Consider the following 25458-nt stretch of genomic DNA (forward strand, 5'->3'; position numbering starts at 1 on the left):
GCTGCCAAAAGCTGTTCGTTAACAATACTGAGGGGACAAATCTTGTCTCTAAGCTGGATATGAAAAACTTGAGTTTTACACATCTTGTTTTATGGTACTATGTAATGGCATGGCACACCATCATGCATTCTAGCTTCCCATCAATACAAGCAGTGCCTTTGGAGTTCTCAAATGTCCTCTGGGCCTTAATGGGATGGAGACATGTACTGCTTTATCATTTTTCAACTTACAAGAGGAGATGTAGCAGAGAGCACGGAGGAAGAAAGCAAAGTCAATTTAAAAGTTACTGTGTACAGGCGTTGCCAATTAAGTAGCAGAAGATACTGCTTGGTGAGTGTGAGCCAGTGTTTGAATGTATTTTGCACTCAAGTGGGACACGGTCACTTGGTTGACAAGGAAAAGGTTTTGAATGGGAGTCAAATACCACTTATCTTTTACTTTGGATATCTTCTAGGCAATGGAATTAATAATGATGCAACTCTTACTGCTAAATTTAGTAGTTGCGGGGGGCTTGTTTGTTGTTTTTTGTTTTAAGTTTTGATTTCAGCTTTATAAGGTATAGGTACCTAGTTTATAATAAAATGAGTTGAGCTTGATTTTGTTGTTGCTGCCAGATAGTTGCCTGGAACAACTCTGTCAGGTTTCAGGGTTTGTGTCAATCTTTCCGTTTGTTTGTTGTTGGCTAAAATGGGTAGATTACTTCAGCACCAGAGAGGCAAATAAACAAGCTAAAGACTGCAAAAAAGTATAGGTAGCTTTTCATGTTAGTAGAAATTACAGAAGATATTGATGGAATGCATGTATCTAATTCATTGTTGTAAAATTGTAGAGACTTTCTTAAAGTTAAGCTCATTAGGAGATACTTATTGAAAACAAACTATCATAAAACTGACAACTTACTAGAAAAAGCTTTCTTGTTTTTTAAAAAAGAAGCAGTTATATAATGGTCATTATGTCTGCCCTGGTTATTGTGCATGGTTAAAAAACAGAAGCAGAAGAGAAACATTTACTTGTTTTCCCATTGTACACTTCAACTGAATGGTGTCTTCTACTGCCTGCTTTATATTCTTCTACAGGTCATTTTTAACTATGCCATCATAAATTTGTCTCATCTTAAAATATAGACGTGTAGGTTTAAAAAGATGCAAACATGCTAAAGTCATTAGAATTGGGATTGAATGAAAACATCAGGTTTTTTTTTCTTAAACTCCTAAAATAGCAGCAGTTGACTGCAAGTTGAAGGACTTGTTCAGCTGTACTGTGTTTATTATAGTTTAAATAACTCAAGATGCAGAAGTTTGAAGTGTTCCTCCCCCTGCTTTTCTCTTCCCCAGGATAAAGGTGACAAAAATGGGAATCTGTCTCAAATTTTCAGGATTTTTTTATCAATGGCTTTATTCTCAGGTTGAATGAGACAGAAAGGGGGAGAGTTTGATTTTTCTTGTTTATAAGAACATCATCTTTAAGAAACAGGTATTTCTTTTATTAAAATGAGAAAAAACACGAAGGTTCACATTTGTGCAGTCTGTAAGGATCAGTGATTTTTCCATTGTTGTCAAATTTAATTTAATTGCACAACTAAATTGAGAACATTGTTCCAAGCACAGGCAGCTTTTCATTAGTCGCTATAGTGCCTTATTTTATTTCCAAAGCAAACCTAAGCAACATGGGTGATAATTTTAAGACTTTTTGGAAGCAAGTGGTGGTGTTTCTATGAGTGCAGAGGAATGCTACCATTGAGGGGAAGCTGCAAGGCAGTAATCCCAAGACTGTTAAGTTTTTCCTAACTTCAGCTGAGTGTCTGGGTTGAGGAAGAAAGAGTTAGCATCCAGCATGTAACAGCCAGCAGGACTGTATTGGATATGTGTGAGAAATACAGCTGTCTTGGATTGTACAACAAGGAGGTGTTACTCCATGCAATGTAAAACTCCAGTTCTGGTCAGTACCACAAAATATGCAGGATCATGCCTTTTCTTTTTGGGCTTCTGGCTCTGAGCTGTTCATTTTCTGGCTCATCAGCATTGACAGTTCTTAATATTTTAGCACTCTTTGGCTTAACCCTTGTTAAGTGCCTTTATTGACACAAGACGGTAGAAGGGCAGCTTTGTTGTCTTCTCGATGGTCCAGTCTGGACCTAACCACATACAGATGTTCTTTTCCAGCACTGTTTTGCAGTTTCCTGTTTAGCATAGGGACTGGGACAAAATATTGCAGGACTTTGTAGTTTCCTGTGTCAAGTTGTCTGCCGTTAACACCGTGTCAAGGCTGTGGGTCCAGCTTCCTTGGTTCTTCAGTCGCTTCTGAATGAAACAGCTCCTCTCTTCTTCTGGCTCTTTGTCCCCTTCACTCCATACTTCCTTCTAGGCTAAGACTGTGCTTTTCCACTAAGTTATCTCTAAGCAAGTATACTTTTCCTTGTGTGTGAAAGCACTTCCCTAGAACAGCCGTATGTTGCTGGTTGCTCTACGTGCATGCACAGTATGACACTTGTGAAGAGTGATAACTAGGTTAAAAAAGAAAATTAGAAAAAAGAAATTCCCCGTAACAGTTGTGCAGGATGCCTTCATCTGTGGAAGATATCTCACATGAAATGCACAAAAATTTCCTTGAACTTCTTTTGAAAGCTTTTCTGAAAAGCAAGTTTGATGCCTAGTTTCCTGCTAGAATTAGATAATCTGAAGATCCAGGATGGCTAGGTTTCCTTTGAGGTGTAGTTAGCATACGCAAGTGTGTGTCTGTGTGCGAGTGCTTGTGTGTCTACAAAAAAATACACTTTTTTCTTCTGTTTTAAACAAAGGGAAGGTATTACAACAATGTGTACATCTAATTGTCATGGCAGGACAAAATATTTGCAGAAGCTTAGTCAAAAGTTTCCTTCTATTTCAGGAATTCATTAGATACTCTTCGCAGAATCACAGAATGATAGGAGTTGGAAGGGACCTCGGGACATCATCTGATCCAGCTCCCCTGCCAAAGCCTAAATACTAGTATTTTGTGACCACCGGAGTGTGCGTTGTTCCGATTGTAGTGAACCTCTCCATTTCAGAGATCTGAACATTCCATCTTTTTCTTCATATAGGAAATCAACTCAAAACTTGATTCAGTCTGATGCTATGTTTGTTTTATAGTAGTATAAGTATCTGAAGCGGTTGTATTACGTTGTTGAATGGGCATGTCATTCCCCTGTCAAGAGTAATTGCATCCTTCAAAACACAGTAATGACCTGTGACTCTAATGAAGAAACACTGTTGTGGAAACAGGTTACAGAAATAGCACAGAGAGTATATCCTGTAACATTTTTGTTTATGAAGTGCTCAGAGTAACATGTTTTATAGTGAAGTTGGAGAGCTTTTACACCAACCTGGTGTGTATTGGCTGTGGAAAATGACCCCCTTTAAACCATTAATGCTAGAGTGGTACCTTTATTTCCAAACAAACTCCTCTTTCATTAACATTTGTTTTGCAACAGAGTGGCTTGCTAATGATACTGTAGAAAAAACGGCCAGTGAGATGATAGTGTATATTGAAAAATTTACATTGGTTGATGAGACACTGCAAGTAAAACTATCGGTAGCACAGAGCAGTAAGTACTGGAAGAACTAGTTGCATGCATCTGTGAGTCTAATTGGAACTGTAATAACCAGAGGCAAAAAAGTCTGTTTGTGCTGTATAGTGATGGTTTTGGTAAATAGATACCGATGTGCACATAGGAGGATGGAAAATACTGCTTTACATGTTCTGCTGTTTTGCTTAGACTGGTGTGGTTTTATTTAGGTACTGTGTTTGGTGCAGGTCACATTACTTCTTCCTGCCTTGATTTTCCTCCTGTCTTGTGTAAAGGTATTAAAGCACAGAAAAAAACCTGCCCATTGAGAAGAAATTAAATATTTAAATAAAAGAGCTTTAAAAGATCCTGTGTTTTAAAAACATGCAGTTAGGTCCTTTGTATTCATTGCTCTTGCTCAGCTGCAGTCCTCCGGGCAGCTCTTTATCAGTACCCCAGGGTCTGTAAAAGGGGAGAAGGAAACAAATCATTTTAGTTTCTTCAGAACTTGCATTTTCTGGAAGAATGGGATGGCATTTATCCATTATATTATGTCAAAGGTTATTGCATCTGTCACATTGTGCTGTTATTTCATGGTAAAGTGATGTCTGCTGTCATTAGTCAACTCCTTGGTTAGTCTTTTGGGTAGAGAGATGTTACTAGTGGGTGTAGTGGTACTGCAGATGCGGTCTAGTTTATTGTTTAAACTTACGAGTTTGGTTTAATCAGGTTAAAATACTTTCTGTTGCAGTTACAGATCTGCACAGCCTCTGACTAATCTGTGAAATTCAGTCACATAAAACCATGAGCCAGTGAGTCTGCATAGGTGTAGTTCCATTAAAGGGAAACATTATCAGGAATATTATCTTCTACCTGTTTTATCAAAACCTGTATGATTTTAGGTGCAGATCTTTTGTCTTGATTCAAAACTAGAAAAGACTGCTTCTCATGAAACCAAACTTTTGTCTTGCAATTTTAGTCTACTGTGTGACTAGAAAATAAATTACTTAAATCTAGATCATCACATTCTCGGGATTGCTTAGACTTACATATTTATCTTCTTTATTTAAATTTTTTCAGAATTCTGATTGTGTTTTTACATGCAAGTTACTGTGAACAAATATGAGAGGTAATGCAAAATACTTTGTGCAATTTAAAAAAAAAAAAAAAAAGTAAAGTTGCCTAAACAGAACTGTAAAAGCTGAATGCGAGAATATGATTAAGCTGTCCTGGGGACATCCAGTCTAAATTTTATGTGGTTTAACAGTGGTGCTACTTCAAAATTGACTATTTTTGTTTACAGTGCTTTTTATTCAATGTACGACTATTTTGGAATCACATCTAACATTTTTTCTCTCTTTTACAGATTGGACTTTGACATTCTTTTCATGAAAGAGTTTTCCAAGTAGTTGTCTTATAAAACTTTGAGAAGTTCTATGTAGCTCTTACTTTCAAGAGTGCTGCAAAAATGATTACTTCAGATTTGCCAGTACTGCAGTGAGTATACATTTCTCTATATATTTGAAATCTTCAGTTTTAAAAAGGTCTTGAAGTAAACAGGGATGATCATGAGGATGAAGTACAGATTAGTGTAACTGTTCCAGGCTCTCTGTGTTGTCGTATGCTGAAAAACTGTGTAGAAAAATAAAACACCTAATCTAAAAGATAATTCTTTATATGGATGGAGATTTAACTTTGCTGTAAAAAGTAGAACAAGATCTTTGCTACTTTCATACTTCTGAATGTTGTGAGATTTCACAGAAATGTGTATGGGTTTTAGCCATAATCGACCATATTTATATATTCCAGCTGTGTACTTTTTCTTACAATGAGCTGTATTTATTGTGCAAAAAGCCTTTGGCTTCTGCAATTGAAGACAGCAAGTGGCATTAGCATGTTCTGATCTTGCTGGAAAACAGGAGTGGCTTATACAAATGGGGGAACATCACTGTGCCTGGATAAAGTGAACTACTGGAAAGAACAGAGTGGCAGTCCATAATGAGTGGAGCCGGAGAATAAATCAAGTAGAGTTAAGAGTGGAATTTTGGAAACAGGAGCAAAATGGAGCTGTGTTTGATGTGGTGGGTTGATGTTGGCCAGCTGCAAGGCACCCCCCCAGCTGCTCTGTCACCCCTCCTCGACAGGGCAGGGGAAGAAGACAAGATGGAAAAGCTCGTGGGGTGAGACAAAACCAGAGAAATCGCTGATCAATTGCCCTCATGGGCAAAACAGACTCGACTTGGGGAAAATTAATTTATTGCCCATTAAAAAAGATTTGGATGATGGTGAGGAACAAAGACAGAAGCTAAAACGTGTCATCTCTGCCCCCTGTCCTTTTCCCTGGATCAACTTCACCCCTTCATTCCAACTCCTGTGCTCACACCCCAGAGTGGGGTCCTGCCCCGGGGCGGGGGTCGGTGCCCAGAGGCCCGCATCACCTTCTACTCCCGCTGCCGCAGGACAGGTCCTGTGTCCCTTATGGCCTTCGGCCCTTTCAACAGGAGATCTCACCGGGGCCAGCCGGCTCCTCTGCCTGGTCCGGCCTGGCCCTGCCCTGCCCTGGGGCTGCCAGAGCCGTTGCTGTCCGGCGGGGCAGCCCCCCTGCTGCCCCTCACGGAGCCCACTCTGGGGCCCCGCTGCCGGCACCTGGGCATGTAGGCTGAGTACGTTCAGTGATTATCTCATCTGAAGTTTTTTGCTTGAAATGAATGTAGGAAAATAGGAGCTAACATGGGGTGTGAAAGAGCCTCAGTTTGTTGAGGTGGAGCGGTTGGCATGGTTTAGGTAGGGTTGGGCTACTAAGGAATGCCAAGCCCTCGCCATTAGTCCTTCTTCCCCTCCAGAGAGAGAAGGGAGAGATACTTACAGGTTGGCAAAGGACACTAAAGCAGCTTTAATGAAATAATAGCAATAAAAAGAAAAGATAATACTGATAAGAAAATGATAAAATACATACAAATACACATGAAGCCAATACGGAGCCCAGTCCCCTGATGATGGTTGGGCTGCAGGGCTGGCAGCAGGCGGGAACCACATACAGGGGCTAGGTTCGGGAATGGGGTTTGGGAACGCACGGATCGGTGTTGGAAGACAGAAGAACTGATGACACAGTCCTCCTCATTGTTGGCCATTGAAAAAGAGAGCTTAACCCTTATGATCCCTCAGCTTTTTACTGAATAGGACCTGTATGAGATGGAATACTTAGTTGTCCAGTTTTGGGTCACCTGTCTGGTGTCCTGCAGGTGTGACCTTTTACTTTGTTATGACCCTTTGACTATCAGCATCCCAACATGGGGTACAGGATTCAGCAGTGACCTTGGTTGCTCTAGGAGCAAGTATAAGCAAGAGCCTTAAGAGCCTTTCTGCATAGCATTCCTTGGTATCAACTATTAATGTCTAGAAGCAGTCATTCTCTGGAAAAATAAGCTGTTGATTTCAGAAAGTGCAGTTACTTAGAAGAGACTTAGCTAAAAAGTAGAATCACTGAACAGAACTAGTTCTGTTTTAGCTCAGACCAGGACAGTGGTGTTTCAAAACTAAGATTTCATGTGCCTTTATTTAAGAAACTGATTGCTTGGATAATTATGAAGTGATTTGTCTGACCTTAATATGCTCTGCACTGCAATTTTTTCTTGTATTTTTAAAAATGTCTTTCAGAAAAAAATATTTCTGCCTTGAGTCAGCACATGGCTAAAGACAGTGATGACCTTGATGGGTAGCACTGAGGGGGAGCGTCAGACCTGAAGGGGTTCTGACCAGCTTTGAGGGTAGTTGTGGAAAAAAATTTTGTCAGTTCATATTTTCCTGGATGTGCCACATTCATGAAGTGAGAATGTGCTTGTGAAATGTGCCGAAGACCAAAAGCTGAGAGATGCTGTCATGGCAATGGTAGGAAAGGGGTATTCCTGTTCCCAGCTCAAGAGCTAGATGGCCTTAAGAAGTGAATGAAATATCATTGAGTTCAAGGTTAAAAAGTGCATATTGATGTATTTGGTAACTGTACACCAGCTGAAAAACCTGAGGGACATTAAAGATATCGGCATATTCTTTAATGAAAAGATGGTTGTGAGCCACCAATACCACGCAGCACTAAAAAGTGAAAGAAAATGTGTATGTTGTCTATGCAGGTAGAGTTGGAAATCATTTAATGCTGCTGTGCGAAGTGTTGATGAGATGTCATCATCAGTAATATGTATAGTTTTGGTTGCTTGTAAACAAGGTGAGATCTTTCTTTTTTGTAAAAAAATTATCAGGATTTGCATATAAAGGTTTTGAGACTCTCCTGAGTCTAGTATCTATGAGATGTCAAAGAAAGTGATAACTGCTAATTCAGTGGGTCCCAACCAGACTTCCATCAGGGAGGAGTTTGGCTAAGGGTGAGAAAACCTGAAGCGATCTTTGGTTTAGGGATATTAGCTTTACATATTCAGGTTTGGGAAGCCACAATCCAATTCCATGCAGAGAAAGCCAAGGTTTTCTTTCTAGCTCTTAAATAAGCAGCTTTGAAGGATTATTGTAATCTACCACTCCTATGCCTTATTTCTGCTTTTTCATAACCTTGTCTAGTCTTTTTGGCTACCACCTTTAAACAAAGGGTCCCAAAGTCCATTTGATCTATTAAGGTACTTGGCTTATGACGATAGCAAATGTTCCCTCCCAAATTCTTTTCTGTTGAGTGAACATGACAGGATAAATCTTTAATCTTTCTAGATTCATAGAAGTGGCTTCAGAATTCACGTATTGGTGTTTCAGATGTAGGGAAAAACCTCTGGTGTATTTGACATGGGTGACTGTTACGAGTCTTCTCTCAATGGGATGACTCATATTTGCTGTGAGACATGTTCCTCTTCAGATTTTGAAGATCAACCATGAGAGCTGATTAATCCATGATTCATGAGCATGTGCATTTAGCCATTTTTCTTCATGAATGCTTTTTTTCATAAGGCTGAGTCTGGTGGTAGCAATTACTGAATTTATCTCTGCCAGAACCTTAAGCCACCTCAGCAACACTGACAAAAGCTTATAGAAGTGTTTTTATTTACAAAACCTGATACATGAATATAGGTTTTTGGTGTGGTGTGTTTTTAAGGGGGGTTGGTATAGGCTCTGTACCTAGGGCTTTATATAATAATAGAAGGAAGGTAAATTTGTTTTGATTTATTTTGCAGAGATGTGAAATTTACTGTGTCTGTGGAAATACATTGTTCAGAAGCTAAAGGGCTGCCCAGTAATCTGTTACTTCTTCATTGCCGCACGGTTAGTTTCAATGGCTAGTTATTATAACTTCGGAATAATATCCTGAGGTTTAGGACTAGGGATCCTGGAGTTACTGCTGGTTTTCTAGGATGCTTTAGCCACCACAGAAACCAGAAGGAAAGGCAGGGTAAATTTGATCTCCTAAAAGGGGTTATCGCTTGTCTGCTTTACTCTGCCCACCCCAGTCTTGTAGGTCTCCCACACTGCCGAATTCTCTTATGTCTCTGTCATGTCAGAGGTGCCTTAGAGAGGAAAGGTTTAGCCTTAGGCACCACCACTTCTCCTCTTTTTAGATGAGGCAGGTCTCCTTAGGCCCAGATTATTTTCCCTCCCAACAGCTTCAGGGAAGGTAAATTGTGACTAAGCCTATGTTTTCCCCTCAGGTGACTAGTCACACACATGTAAAATAGAGATGGGATAATGCTTGTCTGTTAAGATGTGGATGACTGCCACCGGATAAATAACTTCCTAGCAGTTCTGCAAGATGTTTAGGGAATGAGGGAGATGGATGCTGGCCAGATGCTTTTCTCAATGAGTGTTAAAAACCTGACAGAACTGCGGGTGGTTAAGAGATTCTTTACTCCTCCTCCTCGGAGTTCAGAAATAAGAAGAAAAGGGGCATATGTGTGTGTGTATGCCCAGAGCAGCTGTAAGGCTCTGACAGAAGCACTACCTCCCAGACTGAAGGGACTGAAGGCTGCGGTAGAAGGGCCTTTTTGTGCATGTTGCATGGTGCAGACAGAATTCCCTGCTGCTTGAAATGATGTTTATTTTAATGTTAAATCAGCCAAGGACTGTAGGTTGTCCTTGATCCTGTCTCCCTACTGCAAATAATGTGAGGATTCAAGGGAACTTTCTGATGTTTCCCCCTTACTCCTTACATATATTCTTTGCCAGAAAGAAATCTCTTTTCTGCCTCACATATTGTTAGGGTGAGATTTATCTTCGTAATTTTAAACATTTATGTTTGAGCAGCTTGTCTAGATCACCTTAACCATCAGTGGAGAGAAAAGAAAATTTATAAAACATAAACTGACCAATTTTTGACACTGACCTCAGCGTGAGGTATGTTGCACCTCAAGATTTTTCTGTGTTCTGCATTGTATAGGTCTCAAATTTAGATTCGGTGAATCTCACCCTTACTACTGATTTGTTGAGCCTTTCTGCAAAGGCTTCCAGCAAACTGGAGAAGTTTTACCAGACAAATATTAGAGAAGCGTGCTTATCAGGCTTAAGACAACAGTCTGTTTAAGACAAAGAATAGAAGGTGGTTAATAATTAAACTGTTCCTTCCATATGCAGTGTTCCAAAGCAATTGAAATTTCCAGAACAGAGGCTGTTGCAAAGTCAAGTTCTTTGTGGACTAGATGCATGCAAAACAGTAATACAATTTAATTTATTTATATAGCTGTGGTGTTTCAAGGGAAGTGTTTGAGCCATTTGCCTAGGAGCCCTGCTGAATCTGGTTTTAATAGAGAAAAATCTTTATCCTGATGATATTAGGAATGTGGTTTTGTAAGCAAGCAAAGCTACAGTGTTTCCCCAGGAATTGGGGGTATTGCTTAGGCCTAAAATTTTTTCAGTAAGGATCTGTATAGACCAGAGAGAAGCTTATTTTTTCTACAGTGAGCAAGAGGGAATGGCTTTAATTTCTCTACAGCAATAGAAAACAGCAGATATTTTTATGGGGTTCCTCACTTCTGTACTCAGAAGTTATTTAAAAAAAAATTGTCATTGTGAGGCAGTACGCATTTTTGTCAAATTCAGCTGCAGTGTGATGGCTGGTCTTTGAGTAAAGGCTGGGTACTTCCATCTGCATAGACATTTGTTTTCATCTGTATTCACTGCACTGCTCTTCACAAGTGTGGCCCTATGGTACCAAATAATTTTGATCTGGGGGGGGTATATCTTTTATTGGGTTTTAGATCCACAATTTTTTTTTCCCCAAATTCGTAGCTCAATATTGAGTTTTTCAAATTTCATATTTTATGAAGCAGAAAAGCTACTCCTCTTTAATTTTATCACAAGAAAGCTGCATTTCAGTATTTTCTAGAGATACTGTTTTACAAGCATATGATTTGGGAACTCAAATGTACTTGAATATTGTTTTTTAATCTAGCATGCCTGGTTTTCTGGGGTGTGTGGAGTATTCAGAGATAAATTGAAGTTACTTTCAGAAGAGGAGATTCGTCTATGTTCTACTGCATTCTAGCTGTTTTAAAGGATTCTGTTGACCCCTTGGTGGTTTTGTGCTTGCAAATAGTAAAAGGTTGGAAAATACTGTCTTAATATTATAAATTAATCATAGTTCTGCAGAATTATTTGGGTTAGAGCAGACCTAGAACAATACAGTAGTTTTGGTGAAGGGAAGTATCAACAGTCTTGATTTTGATACATTGCTGTTTGTATCTTCCTGCATTACAAAATATCTTTCTTGGTGACACAGCACATTTGTGAACTGTTCCTGATTTATAACACAAAATAGAAAAATAAAACCCCAGACAATGTGGAAGATGTGCATAGGTCTTGACTTGCTGAAGCTTCTTTGTTTCTATAAAGCAGATGACTGATGCCACCTTTTATGTTTGAGGCTGTATAAATAATGGAATAGGGCTGATTTTCACCCTCCCCTTGCACAAGTTTTACAGCAGTTTAACTCCTTTCAATACAAGGAAATGATGCTGGATTTAACGGAATATCTGATTAGAGCTTTGAGTAATCTAGGACATTATTAGAGTTCCTCTTTCATTTACAGAGATCTCATGCACTGGTGGTCTTGCAAATTAAGAATAAAACATCAGTAACAGGTATGGTTTTGCTTGTAGGCTCTTCTTGGGCAAAATGTAATGCCTCAGAAGATCAATTACAAGCTGAGTTTCTTCAAGCTGCCAGGTCTGTTTTGAAGGCAGAGAAGTTACCTGTGCACTGGGATGTGGGAGATGGCGGGGTGGAAATTGGGGCAATGTTTTTCCATACTTAGTATGGTCTGAAGTGTAAAGAAGGAATGATTGAAAAGGAATGCTGTGCACTTCTCTGCTAATAGTTGTTGAGCAATGTCAAGGTTTTTCCATTGCACATGTGAAAATGTTTTTCTAACTGCAAGAATGATAAATGTCTTCAGGTCAAAGTGAGTTTCCTGGTTTGTGCTTCATGGTCAGTGTTAATCCTCTCTGTATCAACAGCTGCACAGTACCATTGTCATAGAGTGTGACTAAAACTGTGATGGGTGGGAACTTGGGTAATTGTTCCAATGATGTGGTAGCTGGATTGGGCTCCAGTTTGCACTCTCAGGGCCTTGAAAGCAGCTTGGAAGTCGTTACTGAGAGTAAAAGGAAGTTGGTATTGGTGAATACACTGTGGGAAGGGTATGTTGAGAATGTGCTGTTTAATAGAGCCAGTTTTTGAAGTGTAACATGATTTCTAAAGAAGCTGCTAATATAAATAACTTCCAGTCTATAAAATGCCATTCCAGCCCAGGAAAAGGTAAGGCGTTTTGCCAGGGCTAAGAATGCGTAGTTCCTTAGTTTGCACAGTAAATGTGGCAAGGCTTTTAATGCTGACTTTTTTTTTTTCCCCTCTGGCTTAGGAGTAAATATTTAATAGGTCAGTTATAGAATACTTGTTGATTTCAAATAATTTTAATTTATCTAGTGTTTTTTCCCCCCCTAGGGATTCTACAAATGAAACTACTGCACATTCAGATGCTGGCAGTGAGCTTGAAGACACAGAAGTCAAAGGAAAAAGAAAAAGGGGCCGTCCTGGCAGGCCTCCAGTATGTGTAATTTAGTTTTGTTTTGTTACACATCTATTTAAAATTGACTGCAAACTGTTTTTCATCTAATCATCCTGTGGTCACATAAGTAGGCTATTAATGAGCCCTACGTCAAAGTTTATGAAGACTTGTAGTATGAAATTTTTATCAGACTGATATAAAAACAATGGTTGGAGTGTTTAAGAAGGGACATAAAAATGAGCTCATAATAGCTACTATTTTTTCTTTTGCTAATTGCTTAGAGGAACACTACAATTTTTTTGTTATTGTCATATCACAACATTCTTCCAAACATGAGAATAAACTTAGTAAGCATGACCTCTTTGTTTTGAAAGTTGTAATGGATTTTAAGTGACAAATGACATTTGAGCCATCCTTTTAGTAACTGATAATCTCTTAATGTGAATGGAAGAGTTGCAGCATAGTATTAACTAAATGCCCCGGAAGAATTATTAACACATCTTAAAAATTTGACAAATTGACAAACACTGTGTCTTCTGTATAGATTGGGAGCTTCAGCCTGCTATCTAGCCTAGTGCAGCAGTCAATACTGCTGTCTGCTGTATAAGGTTTGCTGTTCTTCAGTTGTCTTTGCCCGTTGCTGGCCCATGAATGGGAACACACAGAAACAATTCTCTAATACACGTAGTATTTAAGGAGGATTTCTCTTTTATTTTAATTTATTTTATAAAATAGCCACTTTATTGGAAAATACAGAAAAAGTTCTTTGTGTCATGTTGTCCTTCATTTTAGTTTTTTGCGATCATCATATGCTGTTCTCTTGATTATATCACTTGAAATACATGCTGTGGAATAAGATTTTTGTTGGGAACTTCTGTGTGTTTGTTATTATTGATTTTGATTCTCTTCTTAGTGTTTGTGTACAAGTACACCCCTCATAAGAATGCTATATATATACCACTAGTAGATAGAGATTTATTTTTTTTACCCTAAGACTTTCCACCCTAAGTCTTACTTCCTTAAGCATGGGCTAGTGAATCTGTAAGAATGGACAGAACCACATATTCCTTTCAAGCATGCTGGCCAAGCTGGAACAAACTCCTCCGTAGTGTTGTTTTTCATCACAGTCTCTGGATTTACCTTGTGAGCCAGCATTTTCAATCCTGGGCTCTTCTGGGCACGTCATCTTCCTTTTTGAAAGCTTTTGAATGGTGTTTCCTATGATGGCATATATTCATCAAATGGATGGATTTGCTCACAAACATGAAGCCTCTTTAGGGGAAGCTTTAAAGAAGCATGTAAAGAGAACAGGTCATCTGTTTGTATAACTTGTAAACAAAGGGCAGCATCAGAAATTATCTTAAGGATGTCTCCTTAGTAAATCTGAGATTTTTCAGATCTAATAAAAGAGAGGATGGTGCATGGCTAACCCAAGAAGTCTAGGAATTTAAGTTAAAGCAACACTAGTGGTATTTTGTACCCAACACACATTCACGGGAAGGGAAAGCTGAATGTTACAAAAGGTGTTTCTCATCCCTCTGTTTGAGGTTATTAGTAGCTCCTGTGGGAATATTTGCTGAAGCACTCTGCTGGTCCTGCTGTCTAGTTTCTACAGGAGCCAATTGCTCATTGTGCATAGAATAACTCCAGAGTCGTTAAGTGTACATGATTGTAAAGTGATGAACATACAGGGGAAGCAGCCGTTCCTTCATGCATAAAATGGTGGGCTGTGAGCTGACCGTTGCTGCTAAGGAGCAAGACCTTAGGGTTATCAGAGATAATTCCATGAAAACATCATCTTAATGTTCAGTAGGGGTCAAAAAACCCAAATCCAGTCTGAAAATTCTACGGAAGAGAATAGAGGATGAAACAAATACCATGTCCTTTATAAAACTGTTTTGCCAAAATCTGGAATGCTTTGCCCGATTGTAGTTTCTCTTCCCCTCTCGCCTGACCACCACCTCAATCTCAAGAAGGGTATATTAGGAAGAAGTTCAGAGAAGAGAAGCAATGATGGTCAGTCATGGAATCAGGCTCGAAGGGACCTCAGGAGGTCTCATTGCAACCTCCTGCTTTGGGATCAGACCACATTGGTCAGGGCTTTTCCAGTCTGGTGTTGAAAACCACCAAGGCTGGAGACTGCATAGCCTCCCTCAGCAGCCTGTTTCATTTTATTTCATGAAAAATTTCTCCCTTACTGGCAATCAGAACTTCTCTTGCTTCAGTTCAGGACCGTCAGTTGTCATTCCACTGTATGTCGCTGCAAAGAGCCTTACAGGTGAAGTGTTTCTAGCCCCTCAACTATGCTGGTAGCCCTCTGCTGAACTTGTTTGAGTTTATAAATACCTGTCTGGTATTGAGAGGACCGAAACTGGGCACGGTATTCCAGATACAGGCTAAGAAATGTGGGGTAAAAGAGTATAAGCACTTTCCCTGGTATACTGCTGTATTCCTGTTTGTATAGCCCAGGGTGCTGATGGCCTTTTCAGGTCAGGCACGCAGCTGCCTCATGTCGAGTTTTCTGTCTGCCAAGACCCTGAGGCCCTTTTCCACAGAGCTGTTCCCTGACTAGCTGGTCTCCAGGCTGTGTTGGTGCAGGAATTTATTCCTCTGTCAGGGGTAGGTCTTTGCATTTGTCCATATTGGATTTTGAGTTTCCTGTTATCCCAGTCCTCCAGACTGTCAGTGGCAGTCTTGCCCTTGATGTCATTGAGCAGTCTCCCTGCCAGTTTGGTGTCATCTGCCTGCTTGACAGGAGCACACTCTCTCACCCATCTGGCTGTCTGATAAAGATGGGAAATGAGACATGTTCCAGGTAGACTTCTGTTCTACTCCTTCATTGCCAGCCTCCAGGTGGAGGGTGATTCATTAACGCTGTGAGCCCAACAGTTCAACCGCTTGTCCACCCATCTAGTTGTCTACCCATCCAGATCACATCTTCCCAACTTGGATACAAGAATATTGTGGGAGACTGTTGAAAACCTTGCTGAAGTCAAGATGAATGGCATGTATTGCTCTCCCCTCACCCACACAGTCAGTAATTTTGCTACAGTTTTTTGGGTGACTTCACAAAATGTATATGTTTGGATACACAATCAAATCCTGCCTTCATAATTGATAGTACAGCAACAGAAGGGAATAAATAAGGTTCTTCTACAAAAAAAAAAAAAAAGACCAAAAAGGAAAAAGCTGCTCAATGTCTAATATCCTTGAGGAGAAATAAAAACATCTTGGAAAGTCTAGGCAATTACATTTATAACATTACTTGATGTTAAAAGTCATGGACTTAGTAATTGAGGTATTGGTTTTGCAAACATTATATTTCACTTTCTCTCCTCGTCTACACTGCTCACCTCTCCGTGTTGCTAACCCATTCACTTTCCTCAGTGAATTATCTGTTTCTTACAGAAGGTGCAGCTCTGACATTTTTCTCCCACTCTTCCCTCTGCTAATGTGATTTTAATTTCCTCCACAGGTACCACCTACCTTTACTCTCAGATGTGAAACAGATTAAAATATTTAGTTAAATTCAGAGCTATCTCTCGACTGATACTTAGCTTTGTTTTTCATTTCTGTTATAGACCTAAAGAAAGGCTTTTCTACCCAAAGGCTCTTCTGGTTTTTGTGTTGTGGTTTGTTTTTTTTCCTAACTAAACCATTATGGTCTAATAAGATCTGATCTCTCCCTGCAAATGCTGATTGCTTATATCCTTAGGCCATCACAGCTACAGTGACACATCTGCCATAGACATATTGACCTCTTTTGGAAAGAGAGTTACTCTTCTGTGCTGTTTTGTCTAGCTGCATGGTTCTATCACAGAGCTGCACACAGTGTACTCCATCGAATGTATGTATGTATTTATTTTACATAGGTTTCTGTTGTGGTGTTACAGAATGGACTTGACCTTTTATCAGAAAGATAGAGTGCTACTAGAGGATTTTCCAGACTTTTTTCCAAAGACGTTCCTCTTTGCAGATTTGAGACTTTTGTAGAGTGACAGTCCTTATTTGACAATTAGCCATTTGTAGCAAATACCTCTTCAGTTCGTAGAGAACCTTAATATTTTGGGGAACCTTCCCTTTCTGAAAACGCTGCTCTCCAAGTTGCTCTTCCACTTCTATAAGAGACTAATACTAGTAATTAATTAGTACTTAACTCTAATGAGTACTTGGCTGAGTAGACTTGACAGTTAACTTGCAAGGAGAATAACTGCATCAGTCCTTCAGAATAACATACAGAATCTAACCTGATTGTCCTGAATTCACCAGTCCTTGCAGTGAATTTAGCAAGAGTTGCACCATGTCCTGGTCTAGCATAACCAATGGCTGGGACTGATGTCTTGCCCATGTCTGCTTCTAAATACTGAGTCTTCTAGGCCGGATGCCTGTGGAATGAGTGGCCAAGAAGTGAATCTGTCCAGTCAGTGGGATATTTTGATGCATGTATTTGTGCGATACTGTAAGTGAGCATACCATCTGGATATACATTTAGTGAATTGTGTGGGGGTTATTTAAGGAGCAACCTCTGGCTGAAGTTGCTAACATTGGCCAAAAATGCCTTTTCTGTCTGCTACATTATTGAAATACATGGGTAGGGGATTTGAAAGCCTAAGGGCTTATGATGCAGTGCAGCTTTCACATTAGTGAGCTTGGGCTCAGATCAGTTATTTATCGATCATTTTTGTCTCCTCTCTTGGATCAACGCTGTCTGTTCAATGTTGTTGGCGTGGTTTGTTTTAACCTACCTGGCCTTACCTTCTCAGGAGCTCAGAATAGCTTGGCTTAAGCCTCAGCTGTTAGAGCTTGAGGGAGTAAGGGAGATCCCTGGCTGTATTTCAGCTTTGAAGTAGGAGTGGACAGATTAGCCTCTGACTCAGGGGACGAGAAGAAACATCAGTTTTTCTGTTCCAGAGGTGGCAATTCTGAGATCTCTGCTTGTGTCTCTCTCATCCCATACTCAGGGCCACAGCATGCCATTCTCCAGCTCCTCTCCTCAGATTCTTCTACTAAGGCAAGATGGAACAAGGTACTTCTGATCCTTCTGTCTCCAGTGTAGACTGTACAGTTTTGCTTTCAGGTCCTTTTGAATTTTTTGGTATGGAGGAGACAGACCACAATACCTTATCTTTGCATTCGTATGTGGGATTTTAACTTTGCAGCAGACTCTTAGCCTTATTCAGTCTTGTAGCACGGATGTTAGATACTGTAGGGGACTGAGTTTTCCTTCTAGTTCCAAATCATACACGTCCTGATTAATAGTAGGAAGCAATCCTTTTGGAAGAATTTCTTTTCATAGTAGTCGAGGTTTGTGGTTTGGTGTGACTTATGTCAGTGTCCTGTTTCAGCTTTCTTGTCTGATATTTTAGGTCTGTCCCTTAAAATTGAAGTGAATAAGTCTGTAGTTTTGTGGAAACACAGTGCACATACAGCCAGTATGTGAAGACACTTGTATCCCGCCACTTGGAGCTTCCTGGTGGAGAAATCCTAATGGCATTAGAAGTTTTCCTTTTAAGCTTTTGATGGGATGGTCCTTGTATTTTTGGCAATCTATTCTGAATTTTTCTGCGAAAATAGTCTCTTTTTTTGGTAGCGATCGCCTTGGCTAGAAGAATTGAAGTGATTCAAGCATTTATAGCAGACGTTTAATTCTTTAACATGACATTTAGAACTCTTGCTAGATTTTAAATAAGGGTGAAAAAAGCAACACCACCACCTCCCCACACTGCCTCTGCTTTTTTTTTTGTTCTAAACTGCATGTGCTACAGCTGAAGCAGCTGTGTATGCGCTGGATGTTAGGGGACCTGCTGGATGTTAGGGGACCTGCATCTGTCTTTATTTTCAGGATGAGGCTTTTCACAGGGAGCACTTTGTTTGTTTCTGTGACGAACAAAGTCCAAAGGGCTGACCGTTTGAATCCAATAACTTCTCCCTAGATAACCATGATGAAGTGTGTGGTAGCCACCTTTTTTTGAATCAGGATTAATTCAGAAAGAGCTCAGATACTGCCACTCTTCTGCTTAACACAAGGTTATAATGCAGAGGCCTCTCAAGAGGATGATGCCTTTGAGAGGCAAGTTCTTCAGTCTTACTCAAGTGGAAGGTTAAAAAGCTTCTTCCAGCTATCTTGAGATATGGGGTACTGCTTTAAATTACTTACTGTATGAATGCACATGAAGGCCATCCTTTAAGGTGATGGGTTAGGTAGAGTTACTGATCTGTAACACTTCTACTACTACTATCTTTATTTCTTTGTGGAGTGCATCAGATCAACTTGGGGAATGTTAATGGATAATATCAAGCTACTTCACTTTTTTTGGTAGTGTGTGAATTAACTTTCACTGTATTACTTGATTTTACAAATGCGGGTCACTTTTTTTCTTCACAATCATTTTAAAGACATGAAAGGAAAAGTATTACCTAGTTTAATTTTTTACAAAATTATGAATTGTCATAATTTTAGTTTAATTACAGTCAAGGTTACTGTTTTGTTTCATGTTTGCCTTAGTTTAAGCCTTAAAGCAACAGGTGAACTGTGTGGTCATCAATATGGCCGTTTTAGAGTTGCTTCTGTGGCATGTTCTGGGACTTGTGGATTGCCTAATGCTGGTGTGTATAAATCCTCAGCTTTAGTTGTTGTCAGTTGAATCTGCTACACAGTTCTGAAAAATCATTAGCAGCTTCTGTTTCCATTTGGCGACAGAGTCCATTTTGACACCACCACCAGTCTGCCTGTCTGTCCTGGGTGTCAGAGGGAAAGCACAGATTTACCTGCTACAGGCTCACCGCTCCAAGCAGCACCTTTCTTGGTGCGTGATTAAAATCCTCAGGCTGTCTTACCTTGCCATGCTTCTTTATCCCTCCCTCTGGTAGTCCCAGTTCACCTCAGTGTCGCCTCAGCTATTGCAGCAGGTGCCTGGATTATGGAAATAGTTAGAAGGATTTATGAATACATTTACATACAGTATTGCTAACCAGGTTGCCTTTTCCATGGCTTTTCAGAGATCCCTCTCATAAACAGGAGAAAAGTCAGTTTTCAGTCTGGAAAATGATCAGTTCTTGCCCACCTCAGGATTCTGACTGACACTTAAAAAGGAAAAAAACCTCATGCATGGCCGTCAATTTAAGGGGGCTTTGGGTAGAGGAAGGAAATTTCTGGCTGAAAGGGTGTAAAGGGGCAAGCAATAGCAACAATGTTGTTCCTGTCAGGAAGCAGAGGTTCTGCTTTTCCTGTATCTTGATGACCATTTGGTGGAACCTCACAAGAACAGACTTGCTACAAATTCAGTCTGATCTTATGAAGCATCACATTTTACACCTGTCAGTGGTGGTCTGACAGGTTTACTGAAGCCACATTCATCCTTGGGCAGGGCTGTTTCTATATGGAAGCTCTTTATGGCATTAGAGGACTGGTTTTTTGTGTTAGGCTGAAGGACCACCATTTCCCGTGAATGTGGGTTTCTCTCTTTTGGGATGCAGGGCCACCTCTGTTTGGCATTCTCCACACCAAACATAGTTTTTAGATTTTAGCTTGACTTTGCAGCTCCACTTCTACGAGCACCCTGCCTCTGCAGATATTCCACAGATAGTCTGTATCATGAAGGAGTCCTCTTTGCAATTCTGTGGACTGTTGTGGTTTAAGCCCAGCTGGCAGCTAAGCACCATGTGGCTGCTCGCTCACTTCGTCCTACAACTGTGGCATGGGGAAGAGAATTGGAGGAAAAAGGTAAAACCTCGTGGGCTGAGATAAGAACCGTTTAGTAGGACAACACAGGGAGAGAAGAAGTAATAATAACGATAAAACTAATAGAATGTGTAAAGCGAGTGATGCGCAATGCAGTTGCTCACCACCAGGAACCTGATGCTCAGCCCATCTCTCCTCCCCCTGGCCAGCTTCCCCAGTTATATACTGAGCATGACCTCGTATGGTATTGAATGTCCCCTCAGCTAGTTAGAGTCAGCTGTCCTGGTTGTGCCCCCTCCCAGCTTCTTGTGAAAATTAACCCTATCTTAGTCAAACCCAGGACATGGATGTACGAGTCCATGCTTTTCCTTTGCTTGCTTCATTGGTGTTGGATGTCTTCATCCTGAGATAGAATCGTAGAACACCAGGTTGGAAGGGACCTCAGGGATCATCTGGTCCGGTCCAGCCTTTCTTGGCAAAAGCATAGTCTAGACAAGATGGCCCAGCACTGTATCCCAGAGTGTCCAATGTTGGAGAATCCACCACTTCCCTGGGGAGATTATTCCAACAGCTGATTGTTCTCATTGTGAAAAATTTTCCTCTTGAAATAGGGTTACGTATTCAAGTTCATACACAGAGATAGGAACCTGTATGAAGCTCAGATCTGTCAAGATGACCTGCACAGTTTCTTGCTGTGAATTCAAGGATGCTACATGCAAGTCATGTCTGACAATATCGTTATACATTAACAAATACGATAGTGCCAGTTCCTCACTTCTGTGCCTCGTGCTTGCAAAACTTTGTAATTGGAGTACCAGGCCGTTTCTGGAGGCTGGAGGACCTGTGTACAACTTGCTTTTCATATTTGCATTCTGGAGTGGGACTGAGTTTGAGCTTACTGTCAGGTGCCTACTGGGTGGAAGTGCTCTGGAGTGAAAGTCTGGTGGATACCCTTCCTCTAGTGCCTGTGCACCTGAAGATAATGTTAATCCCTGCCTAACTCAGACAGTTCTAGTTTTGTATTTTCTTCAGTTTCTCAGTGGAGAATCGTTTGTCTGCTTGTTTTGTCTCCTGAGGCAGGATTCAATACAGATCCTGCATCTGGATTTAGCTACCCTAGTTGGATGCAGAATGGCTTTTATTAAATGAAAGACTTGGGTTTTCTGCTGTGGGAGATGTTCTCATTGTCAAAAGAAATTCTATACCAGAGGAAAACTTTATTCACTTAGACTCAGTACTGTATCTGGTGTTAATTCAGGTCTGGGATACTGAGGTATTTACTTGGGCTTGAAGAATCTGGCTTTGTCCAGTAATTCCGTCAAAAGTACATCTGTTGGTTATTTCTGTACCTCTTCTGAGAGCTCACTGCTGTTCTCACCCTTCTCATTCAAACTATGAGTCTTGGTCAAAGCATCCCCCTTTCCCCAGGATGCCTGGCAAAAGTGGAGTTTAAACAGAGCATTTATGTGTCTTGTGATTACTCATTTCAAGCATATGCACGCTGGTCCATGGTACTCATGGCAGTGTAGATGGCTTTTCCCACTGCTTTCCAGTAACAAAGTATCTTTGGATGTGTGGATTTCAGGTCCATCTCCTACTTGCTTTCCCTTCATCCTTGCGGTGTTTAATGTCTCCCTTTGAATTACATGTTGAGAAAAACAGAGTATAGAGGGGGCTTGCATTAGGTTCCGTGGAGGGCATCAACTTGCGTTCCTGCTTTCATTACCAGTACTTGCAGCTAGTTGAAGTGCTTATGGCTTTCTGTCACCCAGATTGAATATGCACCTGGATTATATATCTCAAAAGAGTCAATTTACTTCTAATTCTTTGCCATTTTATTGAATAGTGATTGTATGTCTCTTTGGAGCTCGGTAGAGCTCAAACATTTAGTGTACTGATAGCTTTTTTGCTGATAAAGGCAACTTTGCACATGTTTAACAGTTCATTGAGGGAGAACGCATATTCTTTTGATCATAATGTAGATGTTATCCAAAAAACTTTTCATAGAGATTGTAGCATTATTTTAAGCTATCCATCTTGCATTTGTATGCTATTCCTTAATTGAATATTTGCAAGAGGCAGTGGCAGTTGTGCTCTACTGTTCCCTTTTCTTTAGCTCTCTGGCCCCACCAGCAGTGATCCCTTTTAAAGTAGGGGGAAAGCTAGACTGCAGGTCTGTCTTCTACCATCTTTCTTCCAGAAATCAGATCCCTTTTCTCTGCAGGAAAATTCTTAATCTGTCTGCAATTGGCAGATGCAACCAAAAATGTTGACTTTATGTTCTTTGCTAAAAGCTTTAAGAGAAATTGGCTGACAGTATAATCAAGTAAATGGTACCATGAGGTTACTGTCCTAAATGTAATCTTCAGGTTGCTTGCTTGTTGTTTTCTTTAACATAATTCCTCAAAATAGCTTCATTGTTCTGTGGAAAATGGCAGCTTTTGCTTTTGTCTGCCTCACAGTGGGGAGAAAGAATAGAATATGGAAGTAAGATCATAGCAGGAATCTTATGTTATTTTCCCCAGAACCTTTTTTTTTTTTCTTTGCCTAAGGTGACTTAAATTCAGAGCAAACTTTTCGCTAGGTGACTTCTTACAAGTGGGACCTATACAAGCTCATTATAAGCTTGAAGAATCTAGAGAAAAATTACATTAAATAATTTAGATTCACAGGCAAAATGTTTTAACTCATAGAATTTTGAAGCAAGGGGCTATTATGATGATCTGCTAAATCTGGCTGTATGAATTCAGTGATTTGAGTTGAGTTGAAGAGCTGACTCTTCATGTATAGTTTCTTACAAAAGTCGATAAAAACGAAAATACAGAAAATGAATGTTAATATGACCAGCGTATTTTTAGTAACTCATTGACTTCCAAAGATCATCAGTTATTCTAAAATTTTGTGTGCCAACATAAAACACTTTTGCTGTCCTTTCTGTAATTTGCTACCATTTATCTAGTTTTAGTCATGTTGTTGACTCTCTGTGTTGGACAAGACTAAGATAGGTATTGATGTGAACTGGTGCTCCAGTGTTGGAAATTCACCTCTACTTACCTTGACATGACAAGGCTTTTAAGTTGTTCCTCAACATCTGCTGATAAATATATGTACCCCACTGGAGAAAGCCCTAAGCAACCTGGTTGAATTTCATAGCTGACCCTGCTTTGAGCAGGAGGTCAGGCTGAAGACCTCCCGAGATCCCTTCCAGCCTGGCTTGTTCTGTGATAATTTTCTGTATATATGCATGTCAGTGTATAAATGCATGTGTAACATTTACATTGAGATGTTTCAGGTGTAGCTATAATAAATTTTCATTCTGCTGGTTTTCTTTGCCCAGTCTGCCACTAAGAAACCTCGGAAGTCTCCAGCAGACAAGGGTCGTTCTGAATCTGGAGCTAGAGGAGCAAGTCGTGGAAGAGCTAATGGCCACCCTCAGCAGAATGGAGAAGGCGACCCTGTCACTTTGTTTGAGGTGGTTAAGCTGGGAAAGAGCGCTATGCAGGTAAAATAACTAATTGTGTTACTCCTTCACAGTCCAGTGTGTCCTTACTGTAGGAGTTCAGTCTAAGCTACACTTTTGTAAACAGTGGTGTTTTTTCATGACCTATATTGGTCCATTAGGCTGTGTGTGTATGATGAAGGGCAGAAAGTGCTTTGATTGAGTGGAGGACTGTCATATATACTTCTGAAAGACAAGAGACAGATCAGAAAGTCATGTATTTCAAATTCTGCATTATTTTGTTTGTTACTTCCAAATTTAAAATGCATGTTGGTAGTAAGCAGTCCATTAAAGAATACCCTGTAATAAGTTTTATATGAGGAAAAAGTATATGATATTAGTGATGGATCCAAGGGGTTTCGTTTGCTTGTTCTTTCAAAAATAGCTGCTGATACAAGCAGTTTTGAGTACTTTGCATTGCAGCTTGCATTCTTCTTGCGGTCCCCACTAGAGCAGCAGATGAAGGCTAAACTAGCTGTCTAGACTTCCTCTGTCTGAGGGACAAAGATGGAGACATCCTGAAGGCGAATTTTTCCTTATAAAATAAATATCTAAGATAGTTGTAGTGAATTGCCTCTGGAAGAGTGTCTTACTTCTTTATGTTGTGATCAATTTCAGAAGTCTTACAGGATCTGTTAGGCCAATGAGTCCCACCTCAAGAACCTCTATAGACAATTGGTTTTGACAGTACTTGTGTGCTTTTCGTGTGCGATTGTGCTTCAGCTGTTGTTATTGGCATTCAAAGGAGAAACAGTGGGCCCAAAACACTGTTCATCCGATCCGGTGTAAAGCCAACACTTGTTCCTACTGAAGGATTGTTTAAGCAAACCTCCTTTACTTCTCATTTTAACAAAACAGGACTCATGCAATATCAGTTAGTTTGTTTTGACTTTGTGGTGCTAACATGAGAAAATTACAAATGAGGAAAATTAGGGGCCAGGTCCCATTTTCAATATTACTTTTAGTGTAGCTAAAAACTAAGTCTAATTAACTCCCAAAGGAATTTAGTCTTCCAAGTGAGTGAAATCTGTTGAAAATTTTCTCTATCTCAAATCTGTGGAAGGTCTGAGATGTAATTTTAAAAAAGTAATAAACAGGAAGAAAATGAGAATTTGTGTTCTTCATAGTTGCTGTATTTACAGTTACTCAGGATTGACCTTTCTTATTTAGTAGGTGAAGACAGAACAAATTTACTCTTAACAAAGTTACAGATTCCTTGTGCCTCTTCTTTCTGCATGTTTTAAGTCAGGGCTTCCAACTTTGCTTGGTTTTCAACACTTTTTCAAATTTAGGTTTTGGCAGGATTTGAGGAAACATCTGGAGTCTATTTTCTGGTTTTACTGTGGTACAGAACATACAATATGCTTTATGTAGTGTATTTGTCTTAGAGTTACTGATATTTGCAGGAGTAAAAGGAAAAGGAATGGGTGATTGCTTTGATATTGTCTCTGTGTGTGGAATTGACTTTTGATACATTTTATGTATTTCAAAAGAAGTCATCAGAAGTCTTCTGCAGATGAAATTCTAAAAATAAATTGTCTCCATGTTTGTATTAAGAAACCTTTGAAATTCAAATACCAGGGAATTGTTTTGAGAAATTATTAGTTATATGCATATATGGATGGGGGTGTGTCTGTATGGTTGTGTCTCTTTACATGTGCATATATACATGTGTACACACGTGCTTAGAATGTGCCCAGCCTACATACACGTGAACAAAGTAGACAGCACATTTTAAGCAGTGG

At 39.9% G+C, this 25458-nt stretch overlaps 1 protein-coding gene across 2 annotated transcripts in view; it reads left to right on the forward strand.

Moving 5' to 3' along the window:
* Nucleotides 1-5012: 5012 nt before the first annotated feature.
* Nucleotides 5013-25458, forward strand: part of STAG1 (STAG1 cohesin complex component) — a 149132-nt gene continuing 128686 nt past the window's right edge. For both annotated transcript variants that reach the window (XM_086468408.1, XM_086468409.1), the window contains exons 1-3: nt 5013-5041; nt 12470-12572; nt 23552-23716. In XM_086468408.1, coding sequence (XP_086324534.1) covers nt 5013-5041; nt 12470-12572; nt 23552-23716 — 297 coding nt within the window. The remainder of the gene's footprint in view (nt 5042-12469; nt 12573-23551; nt 23717-25458) is intronic.

This window comes from Leptosomus discolor, chromosome 7, assembly GCF_034619465.1.
Source record: "Leptosomus discolor isolate bLepDis1 chromosome 7, bLepDis1.hap2, whole genome shotgun sequence".
Taxonomy (NCBI): Eukaryota; Metazoa; Chordata; class Aves; order Leptosomiformes; family Leptosomidae; genus Leptosomus; species Leptosomus discolor.